This window comes from Phocoena sinus, chromosome 15 (genome assembly GCF_008692025.1).
Source record: "Phocoena sinus isolate mPhoSin1 chromosome 15, mPhoSin1.pri, whole genome shotgun sequence".
Classification (NCBI taxonomy): domain Eukaryota; kingdom Metazoa; phylum Chordata; class Mammalia; order Artiodactyla; family Phocoenidae; genus Phocoena; species Phocoena sinus.
Genome location: NC_045777.1, coordinates 11,410,284 through 11,435,834, shown reverse-complemented (window position 1 = coordinate 11,435,834; position 25,551 = coordinate 11,410,284). Strand labels below are relative to the sequence as shown.

Genomic DNA, 25,551 nt, shown 5'->3' with positions numbered 1-25,551 from the left:
CCTTAAGTCAGAAACACCTCTGACCTTTTCAGTTATATGAGTTCATAAAATTACTTTAGCTATTAATTTTTTGCTTAAGTTATGGTTTCTGTCATTTAGAGTTGAAGAATTCTAATACCCCTTCCTTTTGTGGTCCCCTCAGACAGTTAAAAATCAAGTCTAGTGGCGAGCAAACTTTAAAATGAAGTTATGGGTCACATTAAAAAAAACTTTATCTGGGACTGCTCTAAAGAGTCTTTTATCATTTCTCTGTCCCCAACAAGTTTTTGTTTTTCCTGGTTACTATTATAGCAACTATCTAGCCCAGACTAGATATTGATTGTAAATCTGTTGTGTTCACTACTGAATCCCAGTGCCTGGCACATAGGAAATGCCTCATATTTGTTCAATGAATGAATGAGATACTTGTTTAAAATGTCCAGTCTCCCGACTTGCCTGTCTGTGAGGGTCCATACAACTAGTTCCTATTTTTCAAACCTCATCTTCCACTTTCCCCTTGCTCACTCCCATCCAGCCACACTCTCTTACAAACCCCAGGATTGTTCCTGCCTCAGGGCCTTTGCACTTGTCCAGCCAGGAAGGCTTTCCCTCCAGTTCTTTCCCCATTTGTTTCCATCTCCTCCTCCAGGTCTCAGCTCAGATGTCATCTCCTCAGAGAGGCCCTCCCTGACCACCCTGCCAAAGCAGCCTCACCCTGCCTTTCTGATATAATCCCAAGATGTTTAATTTTCTTTACAAATCACTGTCTGAATGTCCATGTGCATTTACTTAAGTTTATTGTCTCTCTCCCCAGGAGGTCAGCTCCATCAGGGTAAATCCTTGTTTGTTCACTTCCATGCCCCGGTATCCAGGCCAGAGCCTGGCACACATTAGGTGCCGATAAACATTTGCCAAAGGAATTCACCCGTAAGGATCAGCCTTTGTTACTCTATCACCATGATTTTCTGCATGAAGACCATTCCTCATCAAATCACGGGTCCCTTCCAAAAGTGTTTGGAGCAGATGTCGACAGTGATTCACTGTCTTAGATGACAAAGACCTCATCCTTAGCCCAGCGTTGCAAGGGAAGCTGGGAATAGGGTAGGGGTGGGCCCTCACCCTCCAGGCTCCTTACTTCCCTTCCCCCAGGCAACCAGGAAATACGAGGCAGCGAGGTTAAGTAGACTCTTGCTGCTTTGTTATAAATATATTATGTACATCCAAAACATGACATTAAAATATTACTCCGTGTTACAGAAAAGATATTAAGGCTTTCTATTATTTACATTAAACAAGCAAGCACCGTTAAAAAAAAAAAATAACCGAAACAAAAAAGCCCCACTCTTCCTTCTCTGACATACCCCCGGCCAGAGAGGACACTGTGTCCCCTTCCAAATGACAAAGACCCTTTGCAGGGGCTGTGCCCTTCGAAGACATCCTCTGATTAGAAACATCAGCTCTGGCTGAAATCACATTGGCAGATGGGGGAGGGGTGGGGAAGAAGGGGGATCCAGACTTGATCAGGAAATTCCAGCCTCGTCTGGCCAGCTGCCCCCAGACCCTTGCTGCACTTTGCCATCCTTGGGTGGACAAGCTAGGCTGAAGGTGGTGACTGGGGCTGTCTATCCACCCAGGCCTTGGGGGTCAGTCTGCAGGTCCATGGCAGGGTAATGCTCCAGGGACATTTAGGTGTGCCTGGGGGCTCCTAGACCACTGAGGGCAAAGAGGAACAGACGACTCAGTGCCCCAATACCAGCCACACTGAAGGGCTGCCCAGTGGGGCAAGGGGTGGTGGGAGTGTGGGGAGTTGGTGAACTTCTCCTCAACCCAAGGGATGGCTGGCAGGGTGGGGCTCTTTTTCTTTTCTTTTTTTTTTTGCAGAGTCAGGTTTGGCAGACAGAGCAGTTCAGGTGGCTGGGGAGGGGTCAAGGAAAGAAAACGAAAAAAAGGAAATGAAAAAAATCAGTGGCTCAAGTATTCTGTGTCACAAGGGGTGGGCTGGGGGTGCCCGGGCCCAGCCCAGGAGTTGTCCTCTCCACCTGGATGGGCCAGCGCAAGGAGGCTGGAATTTGGCAGATGGCTTCGGTTTGGGGGAGCTGGGTAAGGTTGGCAACGAGGTGGTGGCCCGGAGGAGTTATTTGATCTTCTGTGCCCATTTCATGTCGTCTGCCCGAGGCTTCTCGCCTGTCAGGCCCTGGATAATGTCCTCTAGGCGTCTCCAGAAGCCCATCTTCTCGAGAGGGTAGTTGAGCCAGCCTGCAGTGGAAACAGGGCAGGGGGGTGTGCGGAGGGGTTGAATGGGAGAGCAGTAGTGAGAAGACGTAGAGAGAGAGCTGGCCCTGCCTCGGGCAGGGGAGGAACAGAGTAAGTCTGCAGGGTGCAGGGGACAAGGACTGACCGAGGAATTTTGGGACAGGGGCTTCCCACCAATGGGTTTAGAGGCTGCTCAGATATGCTTTCATCCCCTCATTCACCTTCTTATTGAGTGCTTACTATATGCCAGGCATGGAGGCAATGTTTCTTATCATTTGGCTCTAATGCTACCTCTTCCAGGAAGCCTTCCCTGACTACCGCTTAGCAGTGCTCCTGTCCTGTCACGTCACCCTTTCTTATTTCTTTACAGCTTTTATGATAACCTGTAACCAATCTCATTAATTCGTCGCCTCCCTGTTTTGTGTTGGTTTTTATCTCCAACTCCCAACTAGAATGTCAGCTCCAAACAGTAGAACCCCATGTTGTTTCACTGTTGATCCCACTGCCTAGGATGATGCCTGGCATATGGTAGGTGCTCAATGAACAGTGCTCATAATCTTATTTAATCTGTATTACAGTCTACCACCTGAACCTTGAAGTACATACTATTATTAGTCCCACTTTCCACATGAGAAGACTGAGTCTTGGGGACTTCCCTGGTGGCGCCGTGGTTAGGAATCTGCCTGCCAATGCACGGGACACAGGTTCGAGCCCTGGTCTGGGAAGATGAACATGCCGTGGAGCAACTAAGCCCGTGCGCCACAGCTACTGAGCCTGCACTCTAGAGCCCACGAGCCACAACTACTGAAGCCCGCGCACCTACAGCCCGTGCTCTGCAACAAGAGAAGCCTGCGCACCACAACAGAGTAACCCCCGCTTGCCCGCAACTAGAGAAAGCCCACACGAAGCAACGAAGACCCAACACGGCCAAAATTAAAATTAATTAATTAATTAATTAATTAAAAAAAAAAAAAAGAAGACTGAGCCTTGGAAGAGAGTTTCCCAATTAGTATATGGCCAAGCCAAGACTGATCCCAGTTCTGGTTGAGCAGTTAAATGATCTCCACAACAGCCTAAATTCTAACCCCTCCAACTGCTCCTAGAAAGCATGACTTTAGGGTGTACAAAAAATGTTTTTTTGTGGCTCTCAGTTCTGCTTCCAGAAAGGCAAAAGTCCCCAAGAAACAAAAACAAAACAAAACCCCCCCAAAACCAAACCAAACACCCCAACCCCTGCCCCCAAACCAGTAGCTGTAGCTTACTGGGTACCTACTATGTGCCAAGCACTTTGCATCTGCCACCTTACCACTCACACCCCAGCCCTGGGAGCTGGTATGTGAAGGAGGTAGCTGTAGCCCCATCTTGTGAATGAGAAAAACAATAACCAGGGAGGCTTGTAAGCCTCCGCAAGTCACATATGGAGGAGCTGAAGGCTACACCCAAGTTGGTCTGACTTAACAGCACGTGTGGTATACTTAACCTTAAAAAGATACCCAGCTGCCCCTGGAAAACCTGGTCGCCTCACCTCATCTCACCTCTTTGGCACTGGCCCATTAACTACCAACAGCATGTGGGCCTCCTTACTACTCCTGGGTCACCTGTTCCTGCCGCAGGGCCTCTGTGTACTTGCTGTTCCCTCTGCCTGGACTGATCTGTCCCCATTTATCTGCAGGGAACCCCCCCTTTTTCCAGATTTCTGATCTCCTTTATCAACAGCTATGCCCCCTTCCCCCATGACTCTCTGCCCTTCACCCTGCTTTGTTTGCCCTCACAGCATTTCTCACACCTGGACTCTGCCATCTCTCCGACCCTTCTACCCCTCACGCCTCTCACTGAAGCCACACTAGCCACCTTGCTGCTCCTCAAACAAACCAGGCATGTGGTTCCTGCCTCCAAGGCCCTTCACCTACTGCTCCTGCTGCCTGGAGAGCTCTTCCTCCAGATCTGCATGACTCTCTTCCTCAGTTCAAATGTCACCTTCTCAGCGAGGCCTTCCCTGACCACCCTATTTAAAGGGTGAAGCTCCCCATTTCCCTCTCCTACCCTCTGCATTATTTTCCTCCATAGCAGTTAGGACAATCAGATATAGTACTTGTTTTTTAGTGCTTGGAATGTCCCCTCTTAGAATGTGAATGCTATAAAGGTAGGGATTTTTGCCTGTTTTGTTCAGTGCTATGGCACATAGTAGGTGCTCAATAAATATCTGCTGGATGGATGGGTGGTTGGAATCACAACTCCATGAAGGGGGTATGTGTGTGTGTGTGTGTGTCTGTCTTGTTTACTGCTGTGTCCTTGGCACCTAGAAGAGTGCCTGGCACATAGTAGATGCTCAAGAAACGTGTGTTCTGAGAGAATGTTCCTGCAGGACTGCACCACCTCCCACTGTGACCTGTGCCCCTTGATCCTAAGGATGGAGCTGCAGTCAGAGTGGGGGCAGCCCATTCCACGCTACCCTATAGCCGCACCTGTGGTGATGCAGAAGTAGGTCTCGTGGGGTGAGACGTGGTGGATGCGATGGTGTTTACGAGGCAGGATGACATGCCAGTCCTGCAGGAGGACGACCCAGCGCGGCAGCCCAAAGTACGTGTGTGACCACTTGTGGATCTGGTTGGTGAAGGTACCGAAGATGATCAGGCAGAAGACGAAGCATTCCCAGGGGTACAGCTGCTCCAGGACTTCTGCAGCATGGGTAGAGGGGGGTGGTGACCATAGGCCCCATAGAGCTGTCCACAGGGTGGGGGCCCACTGCCAGCCTGGCCCAGCTCCCTTCCCAGGATAGCACCCAGGCCTCTCTCCAACCTCCCAAGTGGACACAGGCAAGCTCAGACTCCCCTCTGGGCCTCAGTCTCCTCTTCTGCTCAGTGGGCAGAATGGAATAAGCATAGGTAATAGTTAAGAATGCGGGCTCTGGAATGAGGCAGAGCTGGGTGCAGATCCCTACTCTGACATTTCTTTTTCTTTTTCGGTCATGCCACGCGGCTTGTGGGATCTTAGTTCCCCGACCAGGGATTGAACCTGGGCCCTCGGCAGTGAAAGCGCGGAGTCCTAACCCCTGGACCACCAGGGAATTACCCCCTGCTCTGACATTTCTTAACTGTATGAACTTGGGTCAACGACTCTACCTCTTTGAGTCTCAAGCTCCTCAACAACGAAATGAGAGTAAGTCTTTGTCCAGATTCCCTAGAAGCAGAGCCTGAGACAAGGATTCATGTGCACATGAGTTATCTGACTGGTGGGGGTGGGGGGGGGGCGGGAAATCCTCTCTTCTGGAAAAACATCTGAGGGAGTGAGGAAAGCAGGACAGGGCAGGGGAAGAGTTAAGCAAAGATGGGGTGGGGGGAGTCTTGTCTCAGCCTGATCCTGGGGTGGGGGTGGGGGTCTGAAATATTAATGACTCCATAGAGTTGGTCCCACTCAGAGGCCAGGGGGCTCGCTTTCGCAGGCTTTTTTTTCTGTCACTGGCTTCAGGCTTATCCCAAGGGAAGAGGCGGGACCTGCCCTGGCAGTTCTCAGAAGGGGCAGCTGGATGCTCACAGCAGCTGGGGGACGGGTGTCCCCACTGGGGAAGAGGAGGTGGGCGGGGCAGCACCCCCAACACCACAGACACTCATCACATCTCCCCGCAGCGGGGCTGCTCTAAAGATCAGCACCGTGTCAACTGGTTAGAACAGGATCTGGCACAGGGGAAGGACTCATCCCCCACCTGACAGACGAGGTCGCTGAGGTTCAGAGAGGTGAAGTGACTTGCTCTGGCACAAGTTTCCTCCCCCAGATAGTAGTCAGGGCAGAGGTCTGAACTCAGGACTGGGTTGGCAGGCTACATATACTCTTTCCACTAAGCCCAGACAGCAAAACCAGAAGCCCTCAGGGCCAGGGAGGTAATTCAAATGAGCAAGGCAGGCCAGGCATTGGACAGCAGGGAGTAGTGGGGACTGTGGCAAAGTAGAAAGCGTGCATCTCTGTCTAAGGGGGTGCCCCTGCGGCTCAGCTCTGGCCCAGTACAGCCAAGTGGGAACAAAGACCCAGGGTGGCCAGATCGGATTGTTCAAGAGAAGCTGGAAACACAGATCTTTATGTCAAATATCCCAATTTTACATGATGGAAACTAACTAAAAATTTTTCTAACACAGTGAGGGGCAAACACACACACAAGCTACAGGAGGCTCATGGGAGGGGTGCGTGTGTGCCTGTCCCCAATGGCTCCCTGAAGGCCCACCAGGGGGCACTCTTACCTGGGCTCTGGGTGCGGAACTTGTAGGCCATGTTTAACAGTGGTAGCAGCGTCACCAGGCAGTTGTCCCCATTGGTCTCGATGAAGTCGTGCCGCGTAATGGCTGTCGGGTCAATGTGATGCTCCCGGAATGGCCGGATGAAAGCCTGGGTGGGGTAGGGGGGGCGGGAGAGGGGATCCATCCGACCAGTCCGCCTATGGTGGTCAGCCACTCTCCCTGACTTCCTGCACACACTCCGCACGGGCTCACCTCCTTGCCTTTGAGATGCTGTCCCACCACGTCACTGCTGCAGATCCCACCCAGCCTTCAGGGTCTGGGTCTAACAGCTTTAGTGCAAGATGGGTCGAAATGACCTGGTGGGGACCTTGGGCTGGTACTGCCCCCCTGTGGGCCTCAGTCTCCTGACCTGGGCTATGGGGGTGTTTGGAGACAATCTCCACCCTCCTTTCCTACCCTAAGACAATTGAGGAGGCTCCTCCCAGTGACAGGCAGGACCCTTTCTTTCTTTCCAACGTCCAGGCCCCTCCTTCTGGTAACAGCCTCCCCTTCTTTTAGTACCAGTTGTTCCAATGGGCTGACTCCTCCGCCCCCTAGTTAAGAGTAAGCACGGGGACCCTGGCCTGGCCAATCAGAGCACCCCATCCCTCTGGCCACCGTGACTGGATGAAGGATGGGTGTGTGATCCAAGCTGGGCCAATGGGAATGAGCCATGGTACTCTGGCCGAAACTATGGGAAAGGGGAGTTCTTCTACTGGGGGCACTGAGCTGGGAGGATGGAAGTCTAGGCAGCTGTGAGCCATCCTGGCCACCTTTCCCCACCTTAACTGTATGAACTGTAGGGGAAAGCCTACACGAGAGTGGAGCCAGTGGAGACAGACATGGAGAGGGACTGAGTCCAAAGAATATGGTCTGTCCGTCTCACTGGACCCAGCCATGCCCTAATTTGGCTCTACTCCTAAAATTTTCATTACATGAGTCAGTACCTTCCTTTGGTTAAGTCTGTACCAGATTTTCTACCACAATCAAAAAAGTCAGACTGACTCAAGATAAAGTTCAATGGAAACAGTGAGGTGTGGCAGGGAAGGCAAAGGAGAATAAAATGTGGCGTGGTCCCCAAACTCAAGGGGTTCCGGTGAGGTGGACATGTATCAAAGCTCTCTGTCCCACGCCTGATGCTTCCAGAAAACCCCAGGGGATTCTTGTTCTAGTCTTGGAGGAGGGGCATGGGGGTCAGGCTGGAACCACAGTTGCCATCTTTCAGATAGGGAAACAGGCTCGGAGAGGAAAGGGGACTCACCCAAGGTCAGACAGCCCGACCTCCTCCTGGAGGACATGGGCTGGGCTTCGGGACTGGGTCAACATACGCACCTTCCCCACGATGGGCAGCTCCACGGAGCCCCAGGTGTCGGCTCCCCAGTGCACCAGGCCAGACAAGAAGTCAGCAATGAGAGCCCCTGCAACTGTGGACAAGAAGAGCATGAGCTGGGGGGGTGCCCACTCCCCACCCCAAATCAGGAAGTCACTCACTTGCTCGCTCACTCATTTATTGGGGCAGAAGGTGTCCCTTCTCTACTTGGGACACTTTGTTCCCTGTGAATGGAGTCTCAGGAATAACATTCCTGGCCTCAATCTGTCCCTTTACTTGCTCTTCCCCAGGGAGATGTGGGGCCTCATTTGCTCGGTGAGTCTGGAGAGAGTAAACCGGGCATGCTCAGATCAGCCCAACCTTTCCCTATTAAGAGCCAACTGTCCCTTTCTCTCTGACCCCCAATCGCCCCATGTAGGGAAGCCCACTCTGCCCCAGTGCTGCTGGTAACCAGATGAAAATGTCCTTCTGGGGTTTGGTGTCGGGAAGTACCTTAGGTCCACATGGAAGCCACGTTCCCCGCAACCTAACTTTTATCAACAGTAAGTGTGATAATTTGCCCTCCAGCAGCCTTTTCCTTGTCTTCGTTCTGAATTTGTTCAGAACTGGAGTGGAGTCCCCTCAGAGACCCCCAAACCATTCGCTCACTTGAGGGTTCAGTATAATACAGAGGTTACGTGCTGTTACATCTGGACTCACATTCAAGCTGTCACTCACTAGCTGTGTGACACTGGGCATGTTACTCAACCTCTCTGTGCCCCAGTTTCCTCTAGATGGATACGAATGATGATGATTAAAAAAACCACAGCAGGGCTTCCCTGGTGGCGCAGTGGTTGAGAGTCCGCTTGCCGATGCAGGGGACACGGGTTCGTGCCCCGGCCTGGGAAGATCCCACGTGCTGCGGAGCGGCTGGGCCCGTGAGCCATGGCCGCTGAGCCTGCGCGTCCGGAGCCTGTGCTCCGCAACGGGAGAGGCCACAACAGTGAGAGGCCCGCGTACCGCAAAAAAAAAAAAAAAAAAAAACCACAGCAGCTACCATTTATCGAGCACTTTCTCAGTGCCAGACACAAGTGCTTTACATGCTTGATCTTAACGAATTCTCACAATCTGTTAGAAGTTGGTACCATTTTTACTCTTACTTTATAGGGGCGGAAACTGAGGCTTGGAGAACAGAAATAACTAGACTGAGGTCGCATAGATGGCAAGTGGCAGAGCTGGGCTCTTAACCTGCTTTGGGGTCCAAATGTAACACAGAAGGATGCACCACGATACTGTCCACATGCGGAAACCGAGGTGGAGTGGCCAGCAAGCTGCCCAAGGTAACACACCAGTGCCACCCCCATCACGCTCCCCTCCCTCTGTGTCTCAGCCCTACTGGCATATTCCCCTTCCCTTACACACCCCTACATGCCTCTGGGTCTCTGCATTTGCTCTTCACTCTGCTGGAACATTCTTTCCCAAGAGGTAACACAGCTCACTCCCTCACTTCCTTCAGATCTTTGCCTCAAAGGTCCTCCGGGGACACCTGATCTAAAATTGTAACCATTCCCATCTTCCAGCATTTCCTAGCACCTATCTTCTTTTCCAAGCACCTATCACCTTGGACTTCATTTCTGTTTGTTTACTGTCTCCCCTACAAGAATATCAGCTCCACAAAGACAGGGATTTTAGTCTTGCATTTACATTGGCTACATTCCAATTACTCACACATAATATGGTTCAGTAAGTAAACATTTGTTGAATGAATCAATGTGAAGCATTAAGTACAGTGTGGGGCACATAGTGAGCCCTCAATACATATTATTATTGTTGTCATTCAGTCATTCAATCAAGCGACATTCTGTGAGGACTTACTGTGTGCCAAGCTCTAGAGCCAGAGGTGCATCAGACATTGAGCTCATGTCGTTGGGACAGAGATATGGGGGTGGGGGTGGGGGGAGGAAGTTGTAAACAAATACACAAAACAAATGCAGTTTTAAGTGCTGGTAAATGCAGCCCACTGGGTCACGTGACTTCAGGCAACCCCCCCTCCTCCCCTCCCAGACTGTTTCTCGGTGTGAACTGGTTGTCCAAGGGCCAGCTGGGCCATTTAAAGGTTATTCGAATTCTGCTAGGTCCCATAGCCCCTTGGTGACGGGGGACCAGGGCCCTGAGGTACTGTGAAGGCTAAGAAAATCCCCTAGATGCCTCCCTGGAGAGCAGGACTCATGCGCGAGGGAGCAAGAGTGAGTGTGTGGGTCACTGTGGACGTGCAGCTCTGGTGTGTGGGCCCGAGTCATGGGTGGCTGTGAATGAAGGCTTTCCAGAGGCCCTGGAGCATCCACCCCACATATGCCAAACATGGGAGGGATGGCGGGGGGCAGGGGAGATACAGCTGCATACATTGCAAGTTCCTGGTGACAAGTGGGCCGCCACGTGGAGACATACAGCACCTCCTGGCATGCAGAAGCCGAAGGACAGGGCGGGGAAGGGGGTGACACTGCATGGGTGGCTGGGCTGGGGAGAGGGGAAGGCTTGGCAGGGCTCAAAGGCCAGTGCACACAAGGCCCCGCCCAGGGCTAGGGAGTCATGCTCCTTAGTGACGGTGCTGGGAGGGTGGACCTGGGCTGGGGAAGGGGTTGGGGAATCTGGCGAAGCCTAGGGCGTTTGCACTTGCTGTTCCTCTACCTGGCACCCCACCCTCTCCCTGAAGATCCCCGAGTGGCTGGCTCCGCTTCAGCCTTCTAGCTCAGAGCAAACATCACCAACCCCCTGGCGAAGCCCTCCTCCCAGGCAGGTGCTCTCGGTCACATCTCCCTGCTTTACTTCTTTCACAGCACTTGTCACCATCTGAGGTGACAGCCTCATTTATTTTCCCCACTTCTCTGATGAGGAAAGGGGCTCAGGGAGGTTGAAGCATCACCCCTGGTCCCATGGCTTGGAAGTGGCAGCCATGGGATGGGAAGAGGTGAGTCTACCAGCCTCCAAAACCAGCATGCTTTCACGCCCTTAATCCGTACCTCAGTAGGTCCAGGGGCATTAATAGAGCTCCTACTGCAAACTACACAGGATGCTGTGGACACACTGCCTTGCGTCTACCAGGAGGGACTAGAGGCACTGTGGCCAAGAGCTAAGGGGGAGCTAGATCAAGGGTCGGGGGCCTCATCTCTTGCTACCATATTGCTGTGTGACCCTGGGCAAGCCCTTTGCCCCCTCTGGGCCTCAGCATCTTCACTTGCACAGCGAAGGGTCAGCTAAGGTGCCTCTTGAGCCCCTGTCCCAACAGCTTGGACTAATCCTGCCCCTAAATGCTGCCTTCAGGAGAACGCAGCCCCCCAGCAGTCCCCCTAGTGCCTCCCCACCCCTGTTCCATGCAACCACCAATCCGCTTCCCATAATTATACTTTGGTTTGGCCAATTCTAGAACTTTATACAAATTGATTCTCATGGTATGTGCTTTTTTGGGTCTAGCTTCCTTCCCTGGCATAATGCTTCTAGAGTCATCCATGTGGTTGTGTGTCTCAGGAGTTCATCCTTTTTATTGCCGAGTAGTATTCCACCATCTGGATGTACCACAGGACATTTGTCCGTTTTGCTCTTGGATGACTAGGTTGTTTCCAGGTTGGGGCTGGTATGACTCAGGCTCCTGTGAACATGCATTCACAAGCCTGTGTGAAGATCTATGCCCTCATCTTCTTAGGGTAGAGATGTCAGCTATCTATCTATCCATCCATCCATCCATTTATTTATTTATTTTTACTGGACATTTATTGAGCATTTATAGTTACCAGGCTCTGTGCCAGAACCTTAAACGTTTTATCTCCCTTAATCCCTAAACTGTACCCAGGCCAGTCCTAAGCTGGTTATACATCTTATCTCCTTAATCCTAAGCAGTCCTAAGCATTTAATCCTTACAGATGATAACAGTGATAATAAAAACAATATTAGAAAAACGTTTTGTGATCACGGTTAACATTGGGGTGCTTCCTGTGTGCTGGGTGCTTTGTCAAAGGTGTTAAAAAGTGCATCATCAGGTGTATAACTCCCCACAGATTAAATATGGGCTGTACACAGTGACTTCTCTCCAAGGGGAATACAGTACAGAAGCGGGGCGGGGGTGGGGGAGAAACCTGACAAATACCACTTGGGCCAGGTGGTCAAGGTCAACATCATGGGGATAAGTCATGCTGACGGTACATACCCTTGCTACGAGGTGATGAAAATGGCACTTGACCTCTGAGCGCTTCCTCCCCAAGACACATAACCCACTAAGAAAAATACCAGACGAATTCCAGCAGATGTGCATCCTACGAGCACTCCTCCAAACTGTTCAGATCACTGAAAACAGGGAAAACCTGAGAAACTCTCACAGCTAAGGAGCCTCAAGGGACGTGACAACTAAACGTGATGTGGAATCCTGCATGGGATCCTGGAACAGAAAAAGCACATTAGCTAAAAACTAAGGACATCTGAATAAACTATGGACTTTAGTTCATAATAATGTATCCATATTGGTGTATTAATTGTAACAAACGTATGACAGTAAGATAAGATGTTAATAATAAGGGAAATTGGGGGCAGGGCATATATGGGAACTCGATGTACTATCTGCTCGTCTTCCATAAATCTAAAGCTGTCCTAAAAAATAAAGTCCATTAAAAAAAAACGTGTATCGGGACTTCCCCGGAGGTCCAGTGGTTAGGACTGCGTGCCCCCGCTGCAGGGGGCACGTGTTCGATCCCTGGTCGGGGAACTAGGATCCCGCGTGCCACTAGATGTGGCAAAACAAACAAACAAACAAAAAAAACCGTGTATTATCTCACATCACGTCCATTGTGATAGGCCCCACCACACCCCACGTGCCAGAGGAGGAAAAGAGACCTGAAGGGTGAGGGCTGCGTGGTCAGGGCTGCTGGCGAGTGGCCAGAGACCAAGGCGAGGGCCATTCATGATGATGCTGAGCCTTCACGTCCACATCTGGGAAATGGGGACATTAATGGTACTTACTTAACTGCAGTCAGTTAATAACAGTGGGCTAATCCTTGGGACATAGCAAGTGCTCCCCGAATGTAGCTACAGTTAGTAGTTAAATATTATTCCTCTCTCTGAGCCTCAAGCCCCTGGCCTTGTCAGGCTGCTGAGCAGGGAGGGATGTGGGCTTTAGGCAGACATCAGGAATTTTTTTTGGAGGGACAGAGCCCACCCCCCCAACCCCCCCCACCCCCCCCCCCCACCTAAGGGAGGAAATGGCTCTGTGATCTATGGGCGGTGGCTGTTTCTAGAGGAGCAACTCCAGGCCTTCAGGCCTGCTGCCCAAGTCCTCTTTAATGGGGGTAGAGGTGGCGGAGGCGGGCACACAGAAGCTTCTTTGTCCCAATGCTGGTGTCAGCGCCTGGTGGCTGGCTCACTCTGGGGGCAGCTTGGGCCTAGTTACCACCCTGCCTGCAGGACACTGGGACAGCATAGGAGATGATGATTCACTCCAGGCTACCCTGACTCACCAGGTGACCTTGAGACAGTCCCTGGGCCCCTTGGGGCCTCCATCTCCCCACAGGTCACCTGGCTAGGACTTCTTCGCGCCCTGCCCACCTCAAGGCCTGGTGTGGAGGCAGAGGGGCTGAGACAGAGGCAGACACTGCTGAAGGCTGGTCCCTACAGTCCTGGGGCCAAAGCCTGTCTTTACCACCTTTCAGCTCGGATCCGTGGAGACTTCGCACCTGACCTACAAGGCTGGCCATGACCTGGGGCCCTGCGAGTGCTGACCTTTGCATTCACTGTGCCCCCTGCCTGGAACCCCTGCCCCCCACCCACCCATTTGTCTGCCAGAAACTCCCACTCACTCCTTTAGGCACTGGCTCAGAGCCCTCACACTTTCCCTCCAGTTTCCCCAAGTGCGGCAAATAGCTCTGGGCTCCCGGGGCCACTCATGTATTACTCATTCACACTGTCCTTGTCAAGGTCACTAATGACCTCCACGGGGCCAAATCCGGTGGTCCCCTCGCTGCCCCATCTTGCTGCTCTGCTCAGCTGGCTGCTCCCAGTTGATCCCCGAGTCTTCTGGAAACACATTCTCCTCTCGGCCTGTGCAAGCCTGCCCAGTTCCCCTTTCTCCCCCTTGGCTGGCTCCTCCTCCTCTCCCCGTCCCAAGCACGGGAGGCCTCGGGGGGCCTCTCCTGTGCTCGCACACAGTCCCTCCGCCCCACCCCGGGGCCCTCTGCCAGCATCTGGGCTTCAAACACCATCTCTACTCTCAGGACACCCAGATTTCCGGATTTCCAATTTCCTGCTCGACACCTTCCCTTGGCCCTCAGGCAGGCATCCCAAGCATCTGCCCTCACGCGGGTCCTCTAACCTCCTCCCGGTCCCTTCTTCCGTAGTTCAGGCCACTGACCCCTCCCCCCTCCCCTCCACAGCCAACCTGACAGCACATTCTGGTGCTCATCTTTCACAGCTCACCCAGAATCTGACGACTTTTCACCACCTCCACTGCCCTGCAGGGTTCTGGGCCACCACCTTCACCTCCTCTCTGGCCCTCCCTGCCCCCATCCGTCCTCCCTGCAGCATGAGGTGATGTCAGCTCCCTGTGGGAAAATCGCCAGTGGCTTCTCACGGCCTGTAGAATAAAACCCCCAATCCAGACCATGGCCTTCAAGGCCCTACACGACCTGCCCCCACTGCCCCCAGCTGTCCCTCAGCTGCCACCAACTACTTTTCCTTTGGTCAGTTTTCTCAGGCCACACGGGCCTCCTCTCTATCCTCCAAATGCTCAGGGCTCACCCCAGCCTCAAGGCCTTTGCAGCACTTGCTGTTCCCTCTGCCTGGGACACCCCAGGGACAACTGTTTGCCTCCCCTCCCTCACCTCCTTCAGGTCTCTGTGCAAATGTCACTTTTCCAGAGAGCCTTCCCTGACCTCTTACCTCTCCTCTTCGCCGCCAGCTCCCCTATCTTGACTCTGCTACCCAGGATTGTATCATCTGTCTGTATTTATTAACTGGGCACCTTTTCAGGGCTTCTGGCTCCCTTGGTTTCTGGGGCCTGCCAGGGGCACCAGAACCTCTTGGGAGACAGCAGCAGGTGGGCTGTGTAGGCTGGCACGGTGCCCTTACTTCTGGCATGTCAACACACAAATCAGGGCAGCTACTTAAATCCATTAGGAACTGTGCAAACACTACTATCAGGGGATTGTCTGCCCTTATCAGCCCAGAGGCAAAGGTGCTGGGTGGAAGGGCTGCTATCACAGGCAGGAGCGAAGTCTCTTGGGTCTGGTCCCAACCGACCAGGGAGGCAGCGACCTGCCTGGGGTGCCCACCCTCCTGGTTCACACAACGTACACCTGGGGCTCTGGTGCTACTGATCCTCTGCCCAGACTGGGCCCACTGCCTAGAACACCCTTTCCTCCTAGTGCCAACTGGAGGCTGCGTAGTCCCCGGCCAGGTCTGGATATAAAATCCCAGACTCTGCTGCTGCCCAGGTTAGGGTCGATGGGCAAGTCACCTGGCCTCTCACAGCACAGGGATCAGACCTTCCTCACTCAGTTGCCGCCAAGAGTTAAAAGAGCCCAGCGTGGGTCTTGCACACGGTAGGCTTGGGAAATATCCACTGTTAAACTGACCGTCGAGGCAGAAGGTCTGAGCCCTGGGGAGTGAATGTTGGGTGGTGTCCCCTCCTCACCTCTACTCAGTTGCTGCCCTCTCAGCAGTTATGCACACCTGCATTTTGCCCTCACAAAGGCCCTAGGAGGCAGGGGCTGTGAGCAGTCTCACTTTCCAGATGTGGAAGACAAGGCTCAGAGGTGCACTGACACTTGCCCAAGGCCACACAGCCAGGAAGTGGCAGAGCTGGGACTTGAACCCAGGACTGTAGGGGCCTGCTTGTGACCACCCCCAGATGGGGCGTCGGGGCTCACACTGTCTACATCCCTGCCCTTGAATGTGCTGCTCCAAGGCAGAGAGGCTGGAGGTGCAGGTCCTTCTCACCCCTGGGCAGAGGGGACATGTCTGGCTCCTGTGGGCGGGGCCCAGGCTCCCTGGCACTAGATGGCTTAACCTCCTTCCCCTTCAGCTGGTCCGCCCCCAGCACACGCTTATCCCCACCCCAGACCCAGATGGCTCAATTAGCTGGCCTGAGCGCTACTGGCTTAGGCGACCAGAATGCTTTTAATGCGACTGTGGAAGCTGAACACTTGGGGCTGGCTAGGCGGACCAAGGGCACAGCCGCTGCCCTGTCAGCCTGGGAGCCCGGGGTGGGGGAAGGGATGAACACCTGAATTAGAGGGAAGAGGGGAGGGGCGGTGTGCGGAGAGGAAGGAACTGAGTCACTCCAGGACCTGGGAGTGGAGACAGTGAATTAAGAACTATGTCGTACTCTCTGTTTTGAGGTGTGACTCTGGCCGGTCCCTTCTCTGAGGTTCGGTCTCCTCGTCTGGAAAATGATGGCAACTGCGGCCTCCACCCCCCCAGTCTGTGGATGGGTGAGGACTGACCGATGGAAAACACTCAACAGGTACTAATACACTGCAGCTCATTCATTCACTGATTCAATAAATATTTACCGAGCACCTACTGTGTGAGGCTTTGTGCTTGGGGCTGGGGACACAGCAGCAGACAAAAATCCCTACTCTCAGGGAGCTGATATTTGAGTGGGGGAGACAGGTAACAAACAAAGAAACAGACTGTATAACAGAGTGGGGTGAGGGATGGTGTATGGCAGGGCTGCTATTGTTGAGGGAGAGCCTCCCCGAGGAGGTGACCTAGACGAGGCAGGGAACCACGCAGGTACCTGCTGGAAGAGAGTTCCAGGCACAGGAACAGCATGCGCAAAGGCCCTGAGCTAGCGGTGTGCCTGACAGCACCTGGTGGAGGCACAGCGAGAGGCCACTGTGGCGGCAGCAGGGTGAGCCAGAGGAGAGGAAGGAAATGATGGGAGGCGGGGCTGGGGTCAGGCCGTGCTGAGGAGTTGGTGTTTTATTCTAAGTATACAGGGGACAACAGGCCAGTGGCGTGACCTCACGGAGGATCCAATGGGATTCTCCCAGCTGCCTGTGGAGAATGGACAGTGCGGGGCAGAGGTGGAGGCGGGGAGACCAGGGAGGAGGCTTCCACCATAGTCCAGGCTGGAGGGTGGTGCTGGACCAGGGAGGGGATGTAGAGGTGGACAGTAATGGATGCTGGATGCATCTTGAAAGGACAGCCAAGAGCATTTGCTGATGCTCTGGAGTGGAATGTGAGAGAAAGGAACTGAGGATGACACCCAGGTTTTTGGAAGTGACAGGAAGGACACAGGTGCCACCGACTGAGATGGGAGCCAGGGTTCCCACAACCTGTACCCCATTCGTGTGCACACAAGCACACACACACACACACACACACACACACACGTGTAAGTCGCCATCAGAGTGGCGCAGACACTAGGTAGGTCCCTGACCCCTGGGGAAACCGAGGCAGGCAGCAGGGCTGCGGGCACTCACCGACTCCCAGCATTACGAGAGGTGTGTGCTCCCAGTGAGCCAGCAGCAGGAGGTGGACCGTGTTGTGGGCGATGAGGCTGAAGCACAGCACCACACAGCACCACTCCTGGAAGCGCTTGCCTGCAGGGAGAGGAGGCGAGAGGTGAGTGCAGGGCGGGTGGCAAAGGCTGAGGGATCAAGGATCAAAGCCAGGCAGAGCTGGGCCCATGGGGGCTCTTCGACTGTCTTCTGAGTCTGCAGTGCTGACTACAGGCTGAACGCAGGGATTGCCTGCCCATTTCACAGATGATGTCACCGAGGCCTGGAGAAGGGGAGGGGCCTGCTGAAGGTCAGACACTCAGGGCCGGGTGTGTTAAACCAAGCGCTTCTGGTGGGGCCCTTCTGAGCGCAGGCCGCCTGTGCACAGGTCTGATGCCCATGAAGCTGGCCTTGCACATGCTGATTCTTTGGCAGACAGGACCAGACTACTGGTCTCTTGGGCCCCTTTGGGCTCTCTCTGGAGACATGTGAAGGAATTTTAATGAGCTTCTTTTTTTAACTGTCATCATCCCATCACCTGTCCCCTTTTGTAGGTAATTATTTGGAGGCAGAGGCTACAGACAGCTTTTAATCATGGAGGTTCAGACCCCGCCCAACCTCCATCAAGCAGGGCTCCAGGCAATGAGTCAGGAATTCAGGAGAAATAAGGCCTTGGTTATCCCCTCTAGGGCTCCAGCCACAGGGAGAAGAGGCAGTGCCGATGAAGGGTCTCAAACTCCAGGGGCCAGGCAGGTGATTTGAAGGAGTGAGGTGGGCTGGGTGGGGACAGTGGAACACCACAGCACATGTGCCCTTTCTAAAGCAGTAGCCACTAACTGGCTGACTATTGCCAAGGGGGAGTGTGGGCCCAGGGAGGCCAGACCTTCTAATTCTCAAGAGAAGCCAGCAATCAGGATGTGGGTGTGAGATCGTCTCTTTAAATCTTGGCCCCTGTTTTAATAGCACGTGAGCTCAGACGAGCTGATCCACTCACTGCAGCTTTGTTGCAGGTATAGAAATTTTGAAAATAACCTTTGTGTCCATTGCCGGGGGACTCAGACAAATTAATTTGGTTTATGGCATCTCTGTAGCTAGGAAAAAAGCCTGGGTGACTGTTAATGTGTGGCTATGGAGGGACATCCAGGACAAACTGGTAAGTGCAAACAGCAAAGTGCTAAACAGCCATTTATGTGAAAAAAGGGAAAAAAACCTATACGGTCGAGACTTTTTCACGTACTCCCTTTTGAACTTAAAATTTGTGAATGCAGGACTTCCCTGGTGGCGCGGTGGTTAAGAATCCGCCTGCCTGCATGCAGGGGACACAGGTTCGATCCCTGGTCCAGGAAGATCCCACATGCCACGGAGCAACTAAGCCCGTGAGCCATAACTGCTGAGCCCGTGTGCCACGACTACTAAAGCCTGCGTGCCTAGAGCCCGTGCTCTGCAGCAAGAGAATCCACCGCAATGAAAAGCCCACGCACCGCAATGAAGACTAGCCCTCGCTCGCCGCAACTAGAGAAAGCCCGCGTGCAGCAACGAAGACCCAACGCAGCCAAAAATAAATAAATAAAACAAATACACTAATAAAAACAAAAAAGAGAAGCCACAGCAATGAGTAGCCCGCGAACCCCAATGAAGAGTAGCCCCCGCTTGCCGCAACTAGAGAAAGCCCGCGTGCAGCAACGAAGACTCAACATAGCCAAAAATAAATAAATAAATAAGTAAATAAAAGACTATTAAAGCAAAAGGAAATAAAAAGACCACGTGGGTGATATAACGTGTGACAGGGCCCCTGGGAATACTGTTTTCTCAGGCAGCTGGTCCCAAGGACAAATCTGCTCTTACATATCTCTACCTGTAACCTCCACCTCCAGGAAGCCATCCATGATGCCTCCTTTAACCCCCAGGCTCCCCCAACATGGGACCCATATCATGAGGGACTGTCACTGCCTGTCTAACATCTGTCTTCCCCTCCCTACATGTGAGCTCAGGAGGCCTAGGGCCACGCCTGGCCTGCTCACCAGGGTCCTGGCACACAGTTGTTGCTTAATAAATGCTTGTGGAATGAACAAATTCCCAACCACGACCCTAGAGAAAGACTGCCAGGCTTTGTCTCTGGGCACCCCTCACTGAAGCACTGTGAGAAGGAAGTATGAGGCGTCCCACTGTTCCTGACAGGAAACAGGCTCAGAGGGAAAGGGCCTTGTCTGGGCTGTAGAGCAGCAGACTGCGCCCTGAGCCAGAATCCGGACAGCTGCCCTGTGAAAAGACCAAGGCTCAGAGAGGGAAAGGACATGCCCAGGGTCACATCCCTCAGCCCCTCCCATACAGATGAGGACCCCGAGGCCCAGAAAGGGCCAGGATCCCAACAGCATCACACAGCCGCAGATGCAGAAGCCCCTTGCTGCTTACTTCGCAGTCAGGGGCTGTTTCCCTTGGGCCACGGGGCTATGCTACCCCAGGGGCCCCCACCTGGGGTCACCATGACCAGGCCCAGAAGGGCCTTCCCTTTTGCAGCTCCTGTGTGTGGCCAGGACCTGGGGCTCAGAAGCAGGAAGCCAGGAGGGGTGGTGGTAAGGGACAGGTGATTCTTCAGTACTGATCTGCTGCCACCCAGCCTGTAGGGACAGCAACAACAACAATGGCTAACACCCACTGAGGCCTATTATGGGCTGGGGTACAGGGTGCAGCCCGCATCAGAGATGCTGCAGACCCACTCCCTCTGTCATATTTTGCTCTTAGTTTTGAAAAAATCAGCTACACTTAAAAAAAAAAAATAAATCACACGAAACTACCTCCTTTGAGAACATAGGGCTCTGGCCAGCCCAAGCCTGCCTCCATCAGACGGAGCAAGAGCTCCTTGTTGACCCCAGTCCTCTCCCCTCCCTGCAGCCTCATACTGGGTGGCTTCCCTTGGTGGCAGTCCTGGCCAAGTCCCTGCAGTCACCTGAGGTTTCAAGCCCAAGGCATAGTCTCTCAGTCTCTCATTCAAGTCTCAGTCCCTCCAGGGAGCTACTGTGTGATCCCAATTTCCTAGATGAGGAAACTGAGGCTCTGCGGGTAAAAATGAAAACTGGGTTTGGATCCTGAGCTCGTTAGCCTGGATGTTTGGGGCTGTCCTGATTCCAAAGATAGCCCAGCTCTCTCCCCTTGCCACAAAGAATGTCCCAAAATCTGAATATTTTCCCATCTAAACTCTCTCTCTGGCCTCGGTATCCTTCTGCAGAACAAGTGCCTCAACTATGACCCATAAAAACTACATCTATTATAATAAGCGGCCTTCATGGAGCACCTACTACATACCAGGGACAGTGTCAGGGACGATCCCAACAAGCCCTTGCCTGCCGTACGCCATGGGCTGGGGGCTATTTGCCCCATCTTTCAGAAGGAGAAAGTAGGCCTGGAGAGATGAAGTGTGTTGTCCAAAGTCCCTCGAGAATCACCAGAGTCACAGCATGGACAGTCTGCTTGGCAGGGACTGCGTGGTCAGGTGGTCTAAATGGTGTCGCTTCACAGATGTGCAGACTGAGGCCCAGGGAGGGGAAGGACTTTCCTCAGGACAGAAGGGCTCAGGCCACCTCTGGCAGAGTGCTGAGCCTTGTTTCCCTGAGCCAGCCCCTGGCCTGGCCAGGGTCCATGATCTGGGCTGAGTGACAGTAGTGACTGCCTGTTGGCCTGGGGAGCGGGCCAGGCTTGTGTGTGGAGGGCTGGGAGGGCTGGGAGGTGCAGGGCAGGCCATCTCTGCTTGCCTGGGGACAGGCCACAGCCAAAGGCTTGGTATCAGGCCCGACTCTTCTGGTTTCAGTCAGACAAGCCCTGGAACCTGCACTTCTGATGGTCCTTGGCCACCACTAGGAGACACTCGGCTTCAGGGAGGTGGGGGGACAGGAGGTAGAGAGACCAGAGAGACACAGAGGAAGAGAGAGAGAGAGATGGGAGAGAACAGGAATCAGAGACACAGAAAGATGAGAAACAGCGGGGTGGTAGTGGTGGGAGGAATTGGGAGATTGGGATTGACATACATACACTAATATGTATAAAATAGATCATTAAAAAGAACCTGTTGTATAAAAAATAAATAAAGAAAATAAAAATTAAAAAAAAATCGATGAGAAACAGAGAGAAGAGGAAGACAGAGACAGGGAGTGATTATAAGGTAACAAAGAGAACATGAGTATGGCCAGAGAGAAGGAGAGACAAAGAAATGGAAAATGAACAAGACTGACTGAAGGAGACAGAGGGAAAGCTGGGCCAGGAGCATGACAGGGACCAGGCCCGGCCAGGGAAGGGGCCTCAGGGAGGCCTGTCTTGGGGGACAGAATCCAGGCTCAGCTCTGGGACTATAGGCCAGGACCCCCACCCAGCACTCCTGACACCCTCCACCTTCCCCCCACCACACGCTAAGAGTCCCTGTGTCCCACAGGGCAGGGGCATCCATAGTTAGCCAGGGTGGGTGAACAGGGGCTCTGGTGACCCCCCAAGATCCACCCCTGGAGTCTAGGTACCTGAGAAGTGGGACCCACATAGCCAGAGGTCAGTTGGCACCTGCCGGGAAGCTGGACACCTGCCTTGCCTCCAGGCTTGCCCGTGAGACTGGAGTAGACCTGCCAAGTCCACCCACCCTTCACAAACATCGGCACCTGGCAGAGGGTGGGGTGGTGCTGCAAACCCCTAACCTGGACCCTCTGTGGCTCCCTGGACCTGGGGGAGTGCTTGGGTCAGACACTCCTTGGCCAGACACTCAGGGTCCATGGGATCAGGCTGAGGCTGCCCTGATCAGACAACTCACAGCTCTCGGCCGACGCTAGGTCCACTGTCTCTGCCGCTAGCCCTGCACACGTGCTGCTCTGCTGACCTGGAACACTGGTGCCCCTGCTGCACACGCACTTGGGCTGGCTCACTTCCACAGCAAAGATTCGGAACACAGAACCTAGAACGCCCCGACCAGTGTTCTCATTCTGGTCCTGCTAACTGTCTGTGTGACTGTGGGCAGGTCACCACTCTTTGCTAAGCCCCAGGGAAAGTCTTAAAGGTGGACAGGGTGCAGGCACTTCAGGCAAGCCAAACAGATGCCGCCCCTGGCCTTGCTGACCTTCCCCTCTGGTGGGGGCAGACACAAGCCTAATCCCAGGCATGACAAACGTTAGGAAGAACACATGTCGGGGGTGGGCTACGAGGAGGCTATAGGGGTCTCGGTTTCCTCCCCTGTAAAATGGAGTTAATACCAGGATGCCCCTGAGACAACTGTAGTGAGGATGAAATGAGAGCACATAAGGGAAGTGCCCAGCACATAGTCAGTGCTCAATAAATGTCAACTCTGTTAACTGCCGTATTATTGCTGCCAGTTGTCATGGTGCCAACCCATCACTGGCCCCAGGAATCTCAAGAATTCAGTCCTGGAACCCAGAAACATTCCCTACTCTCCCCCAGCTCACTCTGTTCCAGCCCACAGGCCTCTTTGGTGTCCTGCAAATACTTCAGGCTTGCTCCCACCGTAGGGCCTTTGCACTTGCTGTGTCCCTGGTCTGGACCAATCCTTCCTCAAATATCTTCAGGAGTCCCTCCCTTCTGGTCGCTGTTCAATTGTCACCTGCTCAGTGAGGCCTTAACTGCCCCCTCTCTAAAATGTGTCCCCAACATTTCACTTTTCCCTTTTCTGCTGTATGTCTGTTCCACAGCACTTGCCACCACTGGGCAAGTAAGATATTTCCCGTATTTACTGGGTTTACTAAAAAGGCCAGCTCCATTTTTCCTGTTTCATTCATCGCTTTGCCCCCAAATCCTAGAACAGGGCATGGGATGAGGGTGTTCAATATGTATTCAGCCTGGCCCCTTATTTTATAGGTCAGGCCCAGAGACTGAGGTTCTTCCTCAAGGCCAAGGGACACAGACGGGCAGAGGGAGGTCTATGGAATTTGGAGAAACTAGTCTCTTCCTCCTTCACTCCCCCTCTCCAGGCACTCCCCCTGCCCTGCCCCAACTCTAGGGTAAGAGGAGATAAGGCCTCTGATTGCAGGCTTGGGGCACCAGGAGACTGTCTGCAGCCTTAAATCCCTGCAGTGGCTGCTCTTCAGAGAGTGAGGGGCACTTGGGGATACCAGAATTGGGCAAAGATGCAATCATGGTGGAATGAGAAGATGGCAGTCCATTGAGGAAGCTCAGAATGCCCAGGTTATGATTTGGTTGAAGGTGGGCAGGGTTCACTTGAGTGGGCATAGCTGGACACCAAAGGAGGCAGGCTTTGAATCCTTACCCTTGATTCCCAGGTGGTAAGTCTGAGAAGCAGAGAGGTGAGAGAGCTTACCCCAAGACTCACAGGGAGGGTCAGACTATTGGATTAATAATAGGGATTGCCTACTGTATCACAGGCACTGCACCAAGGTAGACGATCTCATTTCCTCCTCCCAGCGACACTAAGGAACTGATAAACTTTATCTTGTACCCAATTTAGAGGTGAGGAAACTGAGGCTCAGAAAGGGAAAGTGCCTTGGCCCAGGTTACACAGCTAAGAAGAATAGTCAGGATGCCAAGTCCAGCCTGCCCCAGGGAGCACAGGAGGTTTTAAGTCCACAAGCTGGGTGTTGGGGGAACAGGCTGAAGAAACCATGGTATCCTGGGCCAGGTGCCCAAGTCAGGTATGAAAAAAGTCACACCCAGAACATGGAATTGCAAGTCCAGAAAGGCCTCTGGTGATCTAGGACTCAACAAGAAAGCAAATGGCCCAAGGTCACACAGATAGTTATGGCAGAGATGGTATGCAAACCCAGGCCAGTTAGGGAAAAAAGCCAAAGGTGGTAGTGGACCCATGCCCACCCCAGGCAAAGGCTGTGCATGGTGGTTGCCCTCTAGCAAAAGGAAAGATGTCAGAATGTTTGACAAACAAAGCTTGATGTGATGGCAACACCCAGGCAGAGGGGCCTCCCAGTCACTTGACTCTGGAGTTCTCAAAGGCACTTCCTTTAACCCCTGGGGACACTTTGCCCTGCTGGGGTCTGGCAATGAGATTCTTGAGGCTCAAGTGGAAGTCAGAGAAGGGGGTGGAGGCTGGTGCTTGCTGGAAAAGAAATGGTAGGCCCAGCAGGAAGAAACCAGAGACCTTGTCCTGGGGCAGAACCAGAGCAAGGGTCTCTGAGTTGTGGTCCAGTCTGGGGACCCCCAAGTCCCAATGGAGGGGGCTAATATATCTACATGGGGGAAGGAAATGGCTGGAATTGGGGCTTGTATATGAGAGGAGCTTAAACTGGAAGATTTGCAGTGCCCTCACCACCGGGGATTCCAAAATATAGGATGAGAGTTAATGCAGTGGGGGAATGGTGGTCTGTAGACTGAAACTATAAATCTAAGATGGGGCTTTGGAGGAAGTGCCTCTGGGGCACTCTAGCTGGGGGCCCCTGAGTTGGGGTTCCCAGAGCAGGGGGCCTGACATGCCCAGATCTGAGGTCACTACCTCTGGGTTCTGGCTGGGGTGCAGATGGGGCCCTAGAGTGCGAATTTTGGATCTGGGGAACCCGGGATAGGGTGTGACTTTTAGGGGTCAGTGCATGTGGCTGAGGGGCTGCCTTCGGCTTGGACAGGGTCCTGGGGTGGGGGGTCCCTAAGGCTAGGGATGCTCTTTGCAGCCGCAGGTACCCCGAGCTAGGATCCGGACCTGGCTGTGTGATGTGAGCTGTCTAGAAAGCCCCGGGGCTGGGATTCTGCCTTGGGCTTGGAAGGGGCGCTGGGGTGGGGTCCCCGGACTTAGGGGAGCTATTTGCAAGTTAGAAGCCGCAGATGGAGTTCTGCATCGGGGCCGGAGGCTGGGGCTCCGATATTGGGGACCCGGGGTTACTGTCCGCGGCCCAGGCTGATGACTGCAGGCCCGGAGGGGAGCCCGGAGGTCCTACCTGGTGAGTAGAGCGCGGCCAGCTCGCGGGCCCCGGCATGCTGCGCGCCCCAGCGCCGGCTATACGCCGCCTCGTCCTCGTCGACCTCCGGCTGCTGGCCCGGCCCGTCTTCGGCGCCCGCCATAGCCACTCGCCCGGCCAGCCCGGTGCGCTCTGCTGGCGGCAGCGGCGGCGGCAGCAGCTGTGGGTCCGCGGAACCGCGGCGTTATCACGCCGCCCAATGACCGCCCAGTCCAGGCGCGGCTGCGGCGGCGGCGGGGGCCTCGCCCGGCCGCGCGTCACAGCCAATCGGGGCCCGCGCCGGGGCCACGTCAGCCAATCAGCGACCTCCGAGCCGCAACCAACCGCGGCGCGCGGGGGTCAGGTCCGCAGCT

At 53.7% G+C, this 25,551-nt stretch overlaps 1 protein-coding gene across 2 annotated transcripts; it reads right to left on the bottom strand.

The window, feature by feature from the left end:
• Nucleotides 1-1,155: 1,155 nt before the first annotated feature.
• LOC116739922 (transmembrane protein 189) lies at nucleotides 1,156-25,414 on the bottom strand. 2 transcript variants are annotated; one of them, XM_032604826.1, is made up of 6 exons: nucleotides 25,178-25,414; nucleotides 17,277-17,396; nucleotides 7,833-7,924; nucleotides 6,465-6,609; nucleotides 4,698-4,910; nucleotides 1,161-2,235 (listed from the first exon to the last, which is right to left on the bottom strand). In XM_032604826.1, the coding sequence occupies exons 1-6, from the start codon at nucleotides 25,299-25,301 to the stop codon at nucleotides 2,114-2,116; spliced, it is 816 nt and encodes a 271-aa protein (XP_032460717.1). In that variant the 5' UTR covers nucleotides 25,302-25,414; the 3' UTR covers nucleotides 1,161-2,113. The 2 variants fall into 2 exon arrangements, with proteins under 2 accessions (XP_032460718.1, XP_032460717.1); XM_032604827.1 differs by lacking the exon at nucleotides 17,277-17,396 and having other exon boundaries at nucleotides 1,156-2,235; nucleotides 25,178-25,411.
• Nucleotides 25,415-25,551: the final 137 nt, after the last annotated feature.